Below are 17,295 nucleotides of genomic sequence, written 5' to 3' on the forward strand. Positions count from 1 at the left end.
GTGCCACTACCCTGTTTTGGCTTCCAGGTTAGTGCAGGAGGCCTTCCAGGCCCAAAACGGAGTGCAGGCTGGGAGGGGGGGCACACGGCGACAAAAAGGTTAGCCATCACTGGTATATATCATAGTTTCTCAAAGGCAGCAGAAACGGTCTGAGATGACACCCATCTTGGATATCCCTAATCTGGTTGTGCTTCCTCTCTCATGATTTGCATAGAAGATACAATAGGAGAATTGGAAAAGATCTTGGAGGTCTTCCAGCTCAACCACTTGCTCAGGCAGAAGACTCTATATCATTCTGGACATATGGCTGTCCAATCTCTTCTTACAAACCTCCAGGGATGAAGCATCCACAACTTCTGAAGGCAAGCTGTTCCACTGACTAATTGATTCCACCAATTGTTCTTAAGAAATTTCTCCTTAGTTCTAGGTTGAATCTCTCTTTAATGATCTTCCACCCATTACTTCTGGTCTCAACATCCTTTTTTGTATCATAGTGACCAGAATTGGGTGCAGTATCTCACCAATGCAGTACAAAGTGGGTTTAGGTTTAGGTTTTTTAAACTTGTTATAAAAGTTATATAACATAACTTTTCTTGTTATGTGTAAGATCTGTTTTATCACCGCTGAATGGCACATTATTGGATAGAGCCCAGCGTTCAAGCCAGTCAAGATACTTCAGGATCTTGAGCCCCTCTTCTGGGGTGTTGGCTATTCCTGCCAACTTAGTATTGTCTGCAAATTTGTGAGTTCCTCTTCAATTCCCTCATTTAAATTATTTTTGACTAAATTGAGTACTGAGCCTAAGAAAGAACTTTGGGGTACCCCATTGCTTACTTCCCTTCCATGTAGTCGTCGTTCTATTAAGGAGTACACACTGAGTGCAATTTGTCAGCCAGTTACAAATCCATCTGGTGGTGGTGCTGTCTATCCCACATTTTTCTAGCTTACCAAGAAGTGGGTTGCAGTCTACTTTGTCAAATGTCTTTCCTGAAGTCTAGGTAAATTATGTCTACAGCATTTCCTTTATCCCCTAATTTAGTCACTTTATAAAAGAAGGCAACAAGGTTTGTTTGGCGTAGTCTGTTTTTGACCAACCCCTGCTGTCTTGTGTTAACTGTCTTGTTCTTTTCTAGGTGGTCACAAATGCACTTCTAAGGCCTCCTCAATGGTTCCTGCCATCTTTTGCTGGCCTTTCTTCAGGATCAGATAGAAACAAGTCCCTCGCTATTCAGTTGCAGAGACAAAAATAAGCAATTCTGACGTCAGCCACAGCTTAACAAAGCAACACTTTCGTTTCTGCAGCTTCAGCACCGCCAATTGCTTTGCTATCTTCACAATTGCTTTGCAATCTTCAGCGTGGCCCCATTGTCCCCTTATCTAATCAAGCATGGAACACAAAGCAGGTTGTATTTACTCACATTTTTCTGTACAGACCAGCTTTTGTTTTTGGAAGCACTCTAGCAGAGCATGTTCTGAACTTCCACAATCATGCTCCTAGCATTTAAGACACCCCTCTGCACTAGTAATTGTTTGAACTACTCCCATTCACCTATTTCACCAAACCCATCATAGAATAGAATAGAATAGAATTTTATTATTTGTATGCCGCCCTTCTCCGGGAGGACTCAGGGCAGTGAACAATTCAAAAGTATTCCTCAAGTAATGGGAGAAATGATGGCATGGTGTACTGCTGCCCTTATTATTATTATTATTATTTTAATAATGAGAACATGGGAAGTTTAGGGAAAGAAAAATAGTAATGTTTCTACCAACTTTGGAACCAGTGACATTCTGCCTGCAAAGCCAATATTACAATGTCTCTGATGCTGAAACAGCCCAAAGACCTCCCGGATGAAAATGCCTCTAGTGAGCCATGAGGAAATGGCACTTATAAACTTCAGTAGGACAACACACCCAGAGATTGCATTTGCAAGGAGAGGAAGAGGCTTGGTGGTGACAGGGAACCAGATCAGGGGTGGGTTTCTGCCGGCGTTACTGCCAGTTTGGTGTGCGTGCGATTTGCACGGATACACTCACTTCGCTCAGTTTGCGGTTACCTTTAAATAGGCCGGCGCATGCACAGACATTAAAAATGTCAACAACAAAAATGCCGCAGCAACCGGAGAACCAGTTTGGGGGCGTGGTGAGCCTGCCATCCCTACCAGTTCGGTGACCCAGTTGCCATTTCCACTATTGGTTTGCCCAAATGGTGCGAACCGGTAGCAACCCACCTCTGAACCAGACCAAGGAGAGCAGTCTTGAGTGCTTGGCTCCTGATTGGCCACAGCCAAAGGGAGAGGAAGCAGCCCGATCTGGGTTCGAGAGACCTTCAAGGAGACTCTAGGACAGAGGTCTTCAAACTTGGCAATTTTAAGACTTGTGGACTTCAACTCCCAGAATTCTCCAGCCAGCATAATTTACTCTTTTGTAATCCCTTCCTCTGCAATCTCTCCACTTAGTTCAGAAGTCTTCAAACTTGGCAACTTTAAGACTTGTGGACTTCAACTCCCAGAATGGCTGTTCTAGGAGCTCTGGAATGGCCACATGTTCAGAGGGCTTCCACAAAGACAGGGTTTCTGGAAACATCATTCCTGAACCCTCGGGGTGGCTTTTTCCCCTAGGAACCCCTGCAATGGGTCGACCTCCAGAAGACAGGAGGCAAGGGGGGAGGACACAAGTCAATTTCTGAGGGGAGGGTACACTGCGCCTTTGCAGTCCTGCCTGGGGATGTAACAACCATCTCACTTAGCAAACAGAAACTTTGGGATCAACTGTGGTCGTAAGTTGAGGACTACCTGTATTCTTGCCAAGGCATGAATCAAAATGTCATTTTAAAGCTTTCCCTTTGTAAAGAAGGAAAGACCAGACTCCTGCTCCAAACAATCCCGTTGAATTTTTCTGTAAAGTTTTGCCAGGACTGAAGGGAATTCAATGGTCCCAGTGCAGGGATAGTTCATCACATATCCCAAATCCCAACAGCAGTCAGTGTTTCTTGTTTTCCTTTCTTAGGAGTAGGAGTAATATTGTGGAAAGATCAGACATCACCAGTACGTTAAATAAAGAGAGAACTACTTTAGTACATGGTGTTGCATAATGCAATATTTGATCAAAATAAATAGGGACAAATGCAAAGCACTGCATCCGTGTGATCTAGACCCAAAAAAACCCCTATTTGCCATGCTCAGGTGCGTTTGTTCGTCTGATGATGTGCTCAGACAAAACATTTTGACCCTTATTTAACTATTTATTTGACAGCCTTTTTATATTACCCCAATCTTAAACATTACTTCCAACCTTTGCATTTTTTTGGAACTATGACCCTTAATATTTTCCCATGAAATCCAGGTTGCATCAAGTGAAGGAGACCAATCAAATGTCTTTACTGAAGTCTAAGTATACTACGTCTACAGCATTGAATCACTTTATCAAAGGAGGACATAACGCCAGGCACAATCCATTTTAAACAAACCCATGCTGATAGTAATTGACCTGGGTACTTGAGAGACCGCCTGCTGCCAATTACCTCCAATAGACCGATTAGATCCCACAGATTAGGCCTCCTCCGAATTCCATCCGCCGGCCAATGCCGACTGGCAACTACCCGGAGGAGAGCCTTCTCTGTGGCTGCTCCGACCCTCTGGAACGAGCTCCCCGTGGAGATTCGAACCCTCACCACCCTCCAGGCCTTCCGCAAAGCCCTTAAAACCTGGCTGTTCCGACAGGCCTGGGGCTAAAGAGCTTTTGCCCCCCTCCTCGAATGGTATGGCTGTTGTGTGCTTTTAAATTGTGTATTGTTATGTTCGTCTTTTTTATCACCTGTCTGTACCCCCTTCCCTGACTTGAATTGTGAGCCGCCCTGAGTCCCCTTCGGGGAAAAGGGCGGCATATAAATGTAATAAATCCAATCCAATCCAACCTTGTTCATTTCCCGGTGCTCAAAAACCCATTGCTCTTGATTATTTTTTCCAGGATTTTCCCTGGTTCTTATGTCAAGGTGATTGGGCTAGAATTTCCTGGATCCAATTCCCCCCCCCCTTTTTTTGAAGACTGGAAATGCATCAGATCTTCTCCAGTCTTCTGGGAGTCCCCTTGTGTTCCAGCAGCTTTTTTAAAAATGTCATTCAGTGGTTCTGTAATCACATCTGCCAGCTCCTCCGGAATCCTGGCCCAGGTTATTTGTACTCAGGCAGGGCAGATAAGTGTTCCCTTACAACTTCCTTGCCTTTTAATGAACAAGTTAAGATTTTTTTAAAGTGACAATTCAGTTAAAAGGTGGAATCCAACAAGATGGTACCTCTTTGCCGTCTCTTATCGACAACACACAACAGAATCCTGTTGCAGGCAAGAAGCCGCACTGGGTTTTCCAAAGCTGTTCTTGAGGCTTCACCTGCCATTCTGGGCCTAACGTTTTGGAAGCCAGGCTCTGCCAGTCACAAGCCAGGACAAAGGATGAGTGATGGAGGAGTAACACCTCCTTACAAAACCTTGGTCCTGCTGACCCGGCTGGGAGCACCTCGTAAGGGCCCCTTTCCAGGGTTACAGGAGAAGACGGTTAATGGTTTTGAAGGCCGAAGAGGGCTCTAGGCCCCAACGGCAGACAAAGCAGCAGAACCATCTTCTAGGAGAAGGGAAACTCTCCACTGCCTTGTGGCTCTATCCACTCCTGGAAAAGGCTTCAGGAGTCAATCTCGAGGCAAAATCTGGAGCTGGAGTCCCGGAAGCAGTTTGTGACTGTGTACAACCATTTTCTGGCAAATCGTATTGGCTCTGCTGTTCCATTGGACTGTTTCAGCGACGTGGAGAGGGGGGATCTGCTGCTTGGGTAACAGTCTATCCTCCATACTAATCTATCCAGGCCTCGTGCTCTGGAGAGGACACTCCAGCTTCACCTCTTTCCAGAGCACGATTCCATAGTCTTTAGAGGCTGATGGAAGCCAATGCAATGCATACAATGCATCTTGAGTCTCAGGGCTGCTTCTACCCTTTGAGCAGCAACTGGGAACTTCTGGTGAGCAGAACCAAGGAAGATCCTCCCCACCTACTACAACTCACCACAGTCCAACACATCCCCACGGCCCATTCTGGGGGGGGGGACACCTCGCCATGGCAGCCCTTGAAGAGCATTCGGAGACTTCAGCTTGTCCAGAATGCAGCCGCGCGAGTGATTGTGGATGCACCTCGGTACACCCACGTTACACCTATCCTCCGCGAGCTGCACTGGCTGCCTATTGGTCTTCGAATACGCTTCAAGGTGCTAGTCGTCACTTATAAAGCTCTTCATGGTATTGGACCTGGGTACTTGAGAGACCGCCTGCTGCCAATTACCTCCAACAGACCGATTAGATCCCACAGATTAGGCCTCCTCCGAATTCCATCCCCTGGCCAATGCCAACTGGTGATCACCCGGAGGAGGGCCTTCTCTGTGGCTGCTCCAGCCCTCTGGAACGAGCTCCCCGTGGAGATTCGGACCCTCATCACCCTCCAGGCTTTCCGCAAAGCCCTTAAAACCTGGCTGTTCCAACAGGCCTGGGGCTGATAAGTTCCTGTCCCCGCTGGAATGGTGTGGCTGTTGAATTGTTTTTAAATTGTGGTATTGTTTGTCCATGTCAATTTTTCCCCCTATTTGTATCCCCTATCCCCCCTCTGACTTGGGTTGTGAGCCGCCCTGAGTCCCTTCTGGGAAAAGGGCGGCATAGAAATATAATAAATTCAATTCAATTCAACTCACCCCAGGAAAAGAGTTACACTATTATCGAATAAATGGTGGAATAGAATCAATAAAGGATGCCAAAGGAGGGACAAAATGAAATGTAAATGACAAAAATTAAAATATTTTTTTTTCCAAATTAATCTAAAGCAATTTGCCTTGACACAAGTTTTCCGGGGTATATTAATTGTGGTGAGTTGATTGTGGCAAGATGGCTGCAGCAAGATGTCCCATTCAACCTGATGCTGCTCCATGGGGGGAGTAAACCCACAGCAGCTTCTGAAGGGGGGGCAAGCAGCCCCCTCCCTTCCACCATTTCAAGTGTCCAGATCAGGGATCTCCAACCTTGGCAACTTTAAGACTTGTGGACTTTAACTCCCAGAATTCTCCAGCCAGCATAATTTACTCTCTTGTAATCCCTTCCTCTGCAATCTTGTCACTTAGATCAGAGGTCTTCCAACTTGGCAACTTTAAGACTTGTGGACTTTAACTCCCAGAATTCTCCAGCCAGCATAATTTATTCTCTTGTAATCCCTTCCTCTGCAATCTTGGCATTTAGATCAGAGGTCTTCCAACTTGGCAACTTTAAGACTTGTGGACTTTAATTCCCAGAATTCTCCAGCCAGCTGGCTGGGGAATTCTGGGAGTTGAAGTCCACAAATCTTAAAGTTGCCCAGTTTGGGAACCCCTGTACTAAGAAAAACATTCGCGGCCAGGTACCTTGTCCACAAAAGAACCCCAAAATGCAAGACAACTAAATTCCATAGGAAAAAAATACTTTATTTAACAATATACCACGTTCCATCATGGCTCCAGGGAATTCATTTTCCCGTTATTACTGAAGACAATGATGTGGCAACTGGGTGAAAGCAGGGCAAAGGGATGTCTAAAATGTGACAGAATCAATAGTAATAAAAAAATAAAAATATGCTCCACACCGTTGTTCTGGTAAATTCGGAGTTGTCCACTGGCAACCTCAACCACTGGAGCACCAGGCAGGACTGGGAACATCCTCGCCAGGAAAGGCCCACCATTGCCCACCTGCTGCCAGATGGCCCCTTTTCTGAGCTGGACCCTTCTGGGGAAAGGGGGTGCAGAATCTAAATCCTCGGAGGCCACACCCCATCCCCACCAGAGTAAGAAAGACTGGCAAACTGCAGACCAGATGTGAAAATACCTCCGGACTGATAGGGGGCACAGGGCACTCTTGGGGAAATGAAACATGCCTTCTCATGGGTGCCCCCCCCCCACATACAATGGCCCCCACAGACTCCTTGCTCTCAGCCCCTCCTTCCCGGAATAAACCAGAGCTCCTCAAACTTACCAGGCACCTGGGAAACATGAGCCCAATTGGCCCACCTGCAGGATGGATGGCTTAGTACCAAGAACCATTCCGAGGCAACTCCAAGGCCTACAGAAAGATGACTTCCAGGGACCTCAGCTGGGGACGGGAGTGTATTTGGCCCCTCAAGCACCAGCAGAGTCCTCTAGGGCAGGGTTGTCCAAACTTGGCAACTTTAAGACTTGTGGACTTCAACTCCCAGAATTCTCCAGCTGGCATAATTTGACTCTCTTGTAATCACTTCCTCTGCAATCTTTCTACTTAGATCAGAGGTCTTCAAACTTGGGAACTTTAAGACTTTAACTCCCAGAATTCCCCAGCCGGCATAATTTACTCTCTTGCAATCCCTTCCTCTGCAATCTCTCCACTTAGATCAGAGGTCTTCAAACTTGGGAACTTTAAGACTTGTGGACTTCAACTCCCAGAATTCCCCAGCCACCTGGCTGGGGAATTCTGGGAGTTGAAGTCCACAAGTCTTAAAATTCCCAAGTTTGGACACCCTTGCTCTAGGGTATGAAAGAGCAGGGATCCTAGCCCATTTCAGGACTGAGGGCATTTCCGCCTCAGTTCTTTGCTTGGGTGGGGTATCAAGTGAGCCCCTCTGGTGGCCCCCAGAGGTTTTAGGAGAAAGGGGGCACGGAGAGGCCTTTCAGGAGGTGAGCATGCTGGTTACACACCCCAGGTGTGTCCTTCTGCGATAGATGAACTGCACATAGAGACTTATGGTACGACAAATGTTTTAACACCCGTTCTTGTGGTTGGGTTTTCCCCCCATATTTTTAATTTGTTTTGTTTTCTTTTTCTAAGAAAAGCAACCAGAAAATAATCCAAATTTATACAAAACTTCTTTACATTATACCCTCCAAAAAGACTGGTTATTTACACAAAATAAAACCTCATTTAAAAAAAAGACCCTTCTGATGAGAGAAAGATGAAGCGAAAGGACATTTCAGGATTCAGCAGAGAGAGGTGCTAAAAAAAAACCCAAGACCCCAAAGGCAGATGGACACCCCACACACCCATTTTACACGTTTATTTGGCTGCCCACACCTCAACTACTGGTTTATTTTATGGGGGGGGGGTTGCAGGTCGACCCCCTCTCGACCCCAACTTGAGCTTCTGAAGGTTCTTGCCATCCCACTTGCTTCAGCCTCACCCCTCGCCCCCACAAATTGTTTGTGTGTGTGTGTGTGTGTGTGTGTGTGTGTGTGTGCGCGCGCGCGCGCGCGTGTGTGAAAAGAGAAGTCTCACTGGAGAAGATTTCATGCCAGGCAAAATTCCCGACACAAAATGAATTGCCTGCATCGAACTCCTCGTGTGTTTCTTATTTTGTTGTTCTGCGTGGAGCAGGAAGGGGGACATCACCCAGGTTTCCATTTCTGCACACCAAGGAAAATAATCCGTGCCGAATTCCTATGATGTCCAGACTGTAAATTGGTTTTCTTGAGTGCCTGCATTAAGGACTGCAGTTGGCATCTTATCTCTCTCCCTATTTTTGCTCGCACCCTGTGTAAAATTTACATGTTTATGCTTGGAATCATACAAACCCTCTTCTCCTCCTCCCCCACCCCCCTCTCTTTCTTTTCAACTGGGGTGTGTGTGTCCCTGTTCCCTTCCCCAGAGGGCTCCAGAGCCCATGAGGGTCAGCACTTCCAACCTTGACCTCTGACACGCCACTTCCACAATTTGGCAGATGGCTAAAAGCCCCTCCTTTCGGGATGCCTCTCCCATCTAAGGGCCCCTACCACTGGGTGTAAGGTAATAAGGGGCCATGGGAAGAGTCTTTACATTTGGAAAAAAAAAAAGCTGCTACTACTACTACTTACTACCGCTACTAAAAATTACCTGTCGATTATCTGTGGAGCCCTGAGAAACTTGGAATTCTTGGCTGATCTCTACTGAACACGCCTCAAAGTGCACAATTAACCTAAGCCCTTACACAGATGGACAGACGGATGGACAGACACACCCACTTCATATCCTGCGTAGAAATGCTGATGGGGAGGGACCGAAGGGCCTGTCTCTGAGGATGGACAACTGGTCAGACAGGCGGAAGAGCCCCTCTATCCCCACCCCCACCCCACCCTGACTGACTGGACCAGTTTATTGCAAAAGTCGGTCTCCAGAAGGTAGACAGGCCAATGAGGGCCGCACAGGGCTAGCCATGCAATCTTCTCTGGGGTGGCCGAGGCAGACTCTAGCAGTCGGCTGCCAGGCAGAAGGCCGGCTGTGGGGCCTTGCTGTGGGGCCGGTCAGCCTGGGGTGGGGGGTAGGGGCAGACAGTGAGCTGCAACCGGGTTCGATGAAGGAGGCGTGCATGGAAAGGAGGCGTGGAGGGTGAGACACGCAAGCGCAGAGCAAGAGGCGCAGAGTCCTCTCCGTGCAAAGTAAGGCTTCTGGCATGACAGGTGCAAGGTGGACGTGGAAGGGTGTGGAGCCCGGGATGCTGCAGCCAAGCAGGTGTGAGGGGGAATGCCCCCCCCCTGCTTCATCCCGACCCCCAAGGGAGGGGGAGACTCCCTCTTCAGGGCAGATGGGGGGGACTCTTCCCTTCCCTGGAGGCTTTGGCTGGCACTTGCCCCCTGACATCCGCAACCCACTGGGAGAGCTGAGCCCAGAGGGGCTTTCTTTCCCATGAAGGGCCCTTGCAGACCACAGGAATCACTATTAGAATTAATATGACTGGCAGGAAGCGAACCAATGAAGAGCTCTGGGATGGGTGGCTGGATAAAAGAAATTGGGGTGGGGGAAGGGGTTTTTGATTACCACATTCTGCAATTGGGCACAAAAGAGACCAGATCCAAGCAAGGGGGAGGGGGGGTCTGTTGCTCCTCCTCCTCCTGAACCCCCCAATAGCCAAAAGCTGAGCTTCCTTTCATGGGCTTTCTGGAAGGGACTATGGATGCTTTCCCTTCATTCCCCTCTTCTGGGTCACGGAATCGGGAATTCAGGGAGACCCCTGCCCTGGGCATCACAGTCCCCTCGCGCATCTGTGCCACGGCCTGGGAGGGCAGCTGCTCTGGTGGGCACAAACAGCAGCCCACCCCTTGACACCCACTTCTGGTTGGTTTCCAGAACTAGGTTCTCTGACCATTGCAAACTTTGCAGGTTTGTGTTTTTTGTTTCATAAATTAGCAAAAAGAACCAAAATGAAGAAAGGTCCACATTTCTCGCAGCAGACACAGAGCACAAGACTGTCCAGTGGGATGAGTGGATGAAGCCCGAGACGCGGGAAGGGGGATGGGGGGAAGGACTGCAGATGAGCTTGTGCTGGGAAACTGCAGGAGGCAGATCACAAGTCCAATCTTTCGCAATTTTTTAAAAAGTTACAAAAAATACTTTAGAATTATAATATATATATATATATAAAAGATGGGGTTAGGCAGACTCCTTTCTCAGCACGCCCAAAGCTCTGCCCCGCAGGGACTGGCATGACCCCGCTCCTTTGGAGTGCCAGGCTTGGTGTGGCTTCCCTCCCAACAATGACCCCTCCCCCCAAATGAAATGATGACGAGGAGCTGGAAAATCTACCCCCAAAGCGTAGCGGCGACCATTGTGGGGCTTCCCGGGTAGGTTCAAGAGCGAGAAAGGCACAGAGCCCAAGTGAGGGCCACAAAGCGCGCTGGGAGTGGAGGGGGCAGCAAGAGGACACCCCACACCCTCAAATCCTGGGTCTGAAAAGCTCCAAACTTACAAGGCTAAATGCTAATCAAGGGAGGGGAGTGCTTGAGGGGGCAAGCAGACCCTCCTCCTCCTCCTCCTCCTCTCGCCTGGCACCTGAAGGGCTTTTGCGGTGGGGGTGGCAAGGTTTGTCCTCAGACCTTGTAATAAATGTTAGCTGGGCTTTGGGGGGGCATCTCCTGGACTATGTAGACTGGATGCCCGTAGTCTCCGCTGACTTTCTCATAATGAGGGCAGTAGTTGTTCTCTGTAGTCCGCAAAGGGATGATGATGTCGCTGGGCTCGGAGCCAGCGTTGCCGCTGCTCTTGGGGCTGGCCAGGGTGCTGAGCGACAGGGCCGCCGCCCGCTGCTGCGTGTGCTTCCGATGCCGTTTTCGGATCTTGATGAGCAGGACAATGAGGAAGATGAGGATGAGGATGAAAATGACGCAGCCAGCCCCAATCGCAGCAAACACGGCCACCTTGGAGCTGAAGAATCCATCGGTTGGTCTTTGGGTATCCTGGCCATCTTGGTTAACAGGGTCTGCAGGTGTGGAAGGAAAAGAGAAATTAAGAAAGGTCGAAGGTGGGACCAGGCAGACGGTCCCCCCTCTGTACATCTTAAGGGGCCCTTCATGTAGATGGGAATCTTGGTGCCCAACTCCAAATACCTGCACTTTATGAAATAAAGTAAGTTAGAACAAGTAGACCACCATCTTTTCAAGATCAAAAGAAGCATCTCTGTGGAAAAGGGGTCCCACCCAGTGGGGAAATTCAAATTTTTTTTTACTACTGGTTCTGTGTGCGTGGCTTGATGGGCATGGCTGGGGAAGGATACTGCAAAATCTCAATTCCCTCCCCACTCCAGGGGAAGGATGCTGTAAAATCTCCCTTCCCTTCCCACTCCAGGGAAAGGATACTGTAAAATTGCCCTTCCCTCCACATTCCAGGGGAAGGATACTGCAAAATCTCAATTTCTTCCACTCCAGGGGAAGGATACTGCAAAATCTCCATTCCCTTCCCCCTCCAGGGAGAAGGATACGGCAAAATCTCCATTCCTGCCCCACTATGGGCCAGCCAGAGGTGCCATCTGCCTGTTCTCCAACCACTCAAAATTTTCGCTATTGGTTCTCCAGAACCTGCCAAATTTCACCCCTGGTCCCTCTGCAAAATGATCTCTTGCCGCAAGGATGACCCAATGCTCCTCCCTCAAGGAGGCTTGGCAAAAAGGGCTTCCTTGGGATTTTAAGGCCCAACTGTCTCAGTTGAGGATCTGAAAGAAAACGCCACAATATGAACTGGGCTGGGAGGTAAATCGGCAGCCAGTGAAAGGCTGTCCTGGAATCACACCTGGCTGAAATAGGAAGGAAACTGGATTTCTCAAAAGCTTTGGAGTCATTTCTGGAGAGTGCAGGTACTGCCTATTACAGTAATCCATGCAGGACATAACCTGTCCATGGGTCCCCCACCCCCAGCAAGGCACTCCCATCCAGAAAGGAACAAATAAGGGAAGGATCCACTAGCTTTGAAGGAGACAGTTGGATTATGGACATCAAAGACAAGAGGCTACATTTACTGGGTCGCATGTAAATTGAGTTACAACCACTGCCACCACCCTGTTTGTTATAAAATGGCCACCATTAATCCCAGAAAAGAAAAGCAACCCTTGGTCTTGCTAAGATTCCGTTCAATTTACTGGACTCCACACATGCCAGGAGCATAAGCCAGAGATCTTCAAAGCTGGCAACTTTAAGACTGTGGACTTCAACTCCAGAATTCTCCAGCCAGCATAATTTATTCTCTTGTAATAAGAGATCTTTTAGACCCCTGATCTAAGTGGAAAGATTGCAGAGGAAGGGATTACAAGAGAGTAAATTATGCTGGCTGGAGAATTCTGGGAGTTGAAGTCCACAAGTCTTAATGTTGCCAAGTTTGGGGACCCCTGCCATAAACCAAGCAGAAGTTCGAACCTGCACAACCTCATCTCACTCAAAAGACAAAGAGGGTGAGAGAGAGAGAGAGCAGATGCCCTCTGGATCTCCCACGGCAGCTTCAAATGTATGTTAAACAACACAGATGATCAGATGAAATGTCCCACCACACCTGCTTCATGGACTGGAGCAGAATACCATTCCCACTGCATGGAACACATTGTTCTAATAGGAGCGACACTGCTATGCAGGGCCACCTCAACCCAATCAAGCTGCAGAGAGGAGAGCTTGAGAAGAATCAGGAATGTACCCAACTTCTCTCTTCTGCGACCACAGAGCTGCCAGAATGCAGATCAAAATACAGCCTTACGATTATTTTTCTCCTAACTCCAAGACTCTTGGCCAGAGATGGTGGAGTTCTAGATGAGCATCAGCATCACTTCCAATATCCCCCAGACAAGTCGGTCAACCTCCAGGTTGCTAGGAAATTATTCTGTAGCCCATCTAGGAGGTACCATTTTGGATAACAAAATGATATGAAAGGAAATCACCAAGGAGCCCTGGCAGCACAGTGGTGAGAAAGCAGTACTGCAGGCTAATTCTGCCCACAGCCAAGAGTTCGATCCTCACTGGCTCAAGGTTGACTCAGCCTTCTGTCCTTCTAAGATCGGTAAAATGGGGACCTGGATTGTTGGGGGCAATAGGCTGATTTTGTAAACCACTTAGACAGGGCTATAAAGCGGTATATACAGTAGTGACCAAAATTGTGGAAACCTTTTGGGGAAAGTGTATTTTTGAAGTTTGATTGCTAATACGACTTTTTTTTTTTTGGAGTAACATAAAATTATATATCAATGGAAAGATAATTTAATCAAGAATGTAGTGTAATAACCTTTATGAAGGATTTGCTATTAGAATAGCAGTTATAAAGAAGAAAAGTGAAACATAGAAAAAATGAGATATACAAAAATTATCACCATAGGAAAAATGATTAAATTATCTTTCCATTGATATATAATTTTATGGTACTACTCCAAAAAAAGTGGTGTTATTAGCCTTCAAACTTCAAAAATACACATTTTTTTGCAAAAGGTTTCCACATTTTTGGCTACTACTGTAAGTCTAAGTGCTATTCTTATTCCTATTCTTCCAGAAGAATGCCGCTTACTTTTCATCAATGAATTAGGATTAGTTAACAGAACAATTAATCAGTGGAACCTCACTGGAGGTTTTCAAGAAGAGACTAGACAGCCGTTGGTCCAGAATAGGGTAGGGTCTCCTGCTTAAGCAGGGGGTTGGACTAGAAGACCTCCAAGGTCCCTTCCTACTCTGTTGTTCTATGACTTCTATACATGGCTTCCCAGGGCTGCACCTATCTACTTTTGCTCATCTTTCGTCTGTTTTTTTCTGCTAGAAGCCTGAGGAAACTGCCTGTGGAGAACTGCATCCACCAGAGGTTTGTCCAAGCCTTCCCAACAAGAGGGGAAGGCAGGAGATTCATGGAGGGCAAAGGAGCCGCCAGAGCCAGCAGGAGAACAAGCACAGCTGGTAAAGATCTGGAAAAGCAGTATGTCGATTCAAGAAAAAGCTTTATGAACATCGGCGTGCACAAAACCGAGGTTTAATATGTATCTGGTTGGCACTGGTGCACCTTAAATAGATTTGCATTAAACTTTAATGGGTAAAAGAAATCTAACCATAACAGGTCAACTTCTAGTAGGTTTTTAAAAAATCCTTTGTTCTTTCAGATTTATCTGGAACTGTAAGGGGCATTTGGGCTACTTCCCATCCCCATCCCACCCAGGAACCCACCTGGAAGCATCGGCCAATGTCCTATTGGAATCAGCCCTTCTGTCAAGTGAAACCTTCCCTTTTGGAAGAGGGCTAAGCGTCCACCCCAAAGGCATTAGAAACGTCCAGCTTCACAGTCTTTGATCATCCTCTTTCTTCTTCCTATCTATCAGGAAGGGGCAAACAGCCAGGGATCTCCTCAGAGGAGGGGGCGACTGAACTGCCTCCCGCAGAGACACTGGGGGCTTCCTCCTTCCTCCCCTTTAAAAGGGAATGCACTCAAAAGCCCCATTGGGCTTATTATCCGGGAGGTCTTATTTTCAGGGAAAGAGGGTAGCTGTACTTCTCAGTCTCCTGGATGCTTGTCTTATAAATTTGACAGGATTTCAGAGAAGTTGAAAGCTTTTATCATTCAGCATGAGATGATATGCAAAACCATTTTAAACACTACTGAACACATAACAAAAGCCGTGAACTTGACGTCCTTTCTGAGTTTTCATTGAGGGCGTTAATAGTTTCCCAGCTGTTTATATATTCTTTTGTGCAGGGTGTGTTTGTCTCTGTGTCTGTGTGTGTCTGTGTGTGTGTGTGTGTGTGTGTGTGTGTGTGTGTGTGTGTGTGTGTTTCAACTCACTGCCTGGAGAAATCCCTGCAGTTTTTTCCGCTGCATTTTTGAAAGTGGTTTTGCTCTCTCAAACTTGCTCCGTAGGTAGTCCTTGACTTACAAAGGTTCATTTAGTTCAAAGTTGCAACGGCGCTGAAAAAAGCGACTAATGACCATTTTTTACAGTTATGACCACTGCAGCTCCCTCATGGTCACGTGATCGAAATTCAGATGCTTGGCAACTGAGTCATTTTTATGACGATTGCAGTCATGAGATTCCCTTTTGCGACCTTCAGATAAGCAAAGTCAATTAGAAAGCCAGATTTACTGAACAACAAGATTACTCACTTAACAGTTGCAACAATTCACTTAACAACTCTGGCAAAAAAGTCGTAAAATGGGGCAAAATTCATTGAAATGTCTCGCTTAGCAACATACATTTTCTGTTTGATTGTGGTTGTAAGTCGAGGACTACCTGTCCTTAAACCTACCAGACTTTCATCAGACCAGGTGAATGTAACCCACTACAATGTCAGCAGTCCTGTTGTGGCCCACCAGCGGCCAGTAGAGCTGGTGGCAGACTCAAGACAGTGAGGAGGTTGGGGAGGAACCTGGGCCAGTCCCGGGGAAGGCTCCAATGAGGGCTCTGTGTCGGAGGCAGAGAGGGAGCCAGTTATCAGCTGCCTTTGGAGTCAAACATCAGTGAGGCAGACAAACAGCTGGAGCCTGTTCCCAATGTACACATGCGCAGAGCTGCCAGGAAAAGGGAACAGTTAGGAGTAAAGGCACAGGTGGACGGTGAATGGCCCCTCCCATAGGGAATAAAGAGGAGCTAAAGGGGAGTGGAGTTTGCCGGAGACAATTTGTTCGTTTCATTAGTGAAAAGATTTGTTTGTGACTGTTGCCAATGATTTTCTTCTACGATGTTGCAAAGGTATTGGCCTGGCAGCTCCCCAAGCCTGATAAGGTCTGTGGTTAGAAACTCACCCTTGAAAGACTGTTTGCTGGGATTTTGCTGGGTGTGAATGAGAAGAATTCACATTAGCTTAATAAAAAGGGTTTTTGTCAAGACAAGGAGTCTGCTTCGTGGTTTTGTGAAGCCTAGGTCAGAACAAGTCCATGGTCCAAATAATTCAGGCTAGAGTTGCAGAACCCTCCCCCTCCTATCGGCCCAGGGTTCATAGTCACGCATTGTTCTTCAATTCTGGTTTCTTCCATATATTCTGTAAGAAACATTCCATTTCCCAATTTCTTTCCAGGTTCTTCCACCTCCGTAATAAGACAGTTGTGGGTTTTTTATTGCAGGATAATTTGCCCCCACATGTATGAGCAGGTAGGGATAATTGTTGTTGGACAGGGAAAGGGCTGGAAGCTGCACGTCCCCATCCGTCATCTTTGCTCCTAGTGCACCAGGGTGTGGTAAGTGCCTACTTATTTTGTTTCCTCGCAGCTGTGAGTCAGCAGCCATCACAAGGCTTCTCTTGTCTCCTTGCAGGGTTCGGTTGCACCCCGCCTTCCCTTTAGGGATCCGCCATCTTGCTGGCTGCAACACAGCATCTCCTGGTCTTCTTCTAAAAGCTCAGGGTGGGTTTATTCTTGTGCTCCTGGAACACCTGATAATCCTTCATCTTCCCTCATTACCTGCCTTTCGCAATGACCCATTTCCCTGGGTATCTTTTAAAAAGGTAACCAAGATGGAGCTCTTCGAGGCAACAGGGGGGAACGAACTTTGTCCATATTGTTATTTCGCTATTATTTTTCTGTTGGCTTGTGTTAATATTCAGTCATTTCCTGTAACAATCTTTGGACATTTGGGTTGGTTATCTAGAACAATTTACTGTTGTCAAGCCTAAAAGCAAGAATGGCACGTGGCGATTCTTCCGAACTGAATTCTTTATTGCTTCACACCTAGAGACAAAATATTGTCTATAGTGTTTAGTTTAGCAGAGTGATGGTAAACAAATAATTCCCTCACCACTGTCAAACCATTCACTAAGGCTGAATTACTATTACTATTAGTCTTCTCATCGTTCCTATCACCCATCTCCTCCCACTTGTGACTGCAGGACTGTAACTTTGTTGCTTGTATCCTTACGATTTATATGGACATTGATTGTTTCCTGATTATTTGTACCCTATGACTATCATTAAGTGTTGTGCCTTATGATTCTTGACAAATGTATCTTGTCTTTTTATGTACACTGAGAGCTTATGCACCAAAGACAAATTCCTTGTGTGTCCAATCACACTTGGCCAATAT

General features: G+C 47.0%; 1 protein-coding gene across 1 annotated transcript in view; it reads right to left on the reverse strand.

The window, feature by feature from the left end:
• Window positions 1-6,466: 6,466 nt before the first annotated feature.
• The window catches only part of EFNB1 (ephrin B1), an 85,953-nt gene continuing 75,124 nt past the window's right edge, over window positions 6,467-17,295 (reverse strand). The window contains exon 5 of the mRNA XM_014065890.2: window positions 6,467-11,253. Within this exon, the coding sequence (XP_013921365.1) occupies window positions 10,865-11,253 (389 nt within the window). The 3' untranslated portion in view covers window positions 6,467-10,864. The remainder of the gene's footprint in view (window positions 11,254-17,295) is intronic.

Source organism: Thamnophis sirtalis, unplaced genomic scaffold, assembly GCF_051295495.1.
Source record: "Thamnophis sirtalis isolate CommonGarterSnake01/CBP01778 unplaced genomic scaffold, rThaSir2_p1.2 scaffold_13, whole genome shotgun sequence".
NCBI classification, from domain to species: Eukaryota; Metazoa; Chordata; class Lepidosauria; order Squamata; family Natricidae; genus Thamnophis; species Thamnophis sirtalis.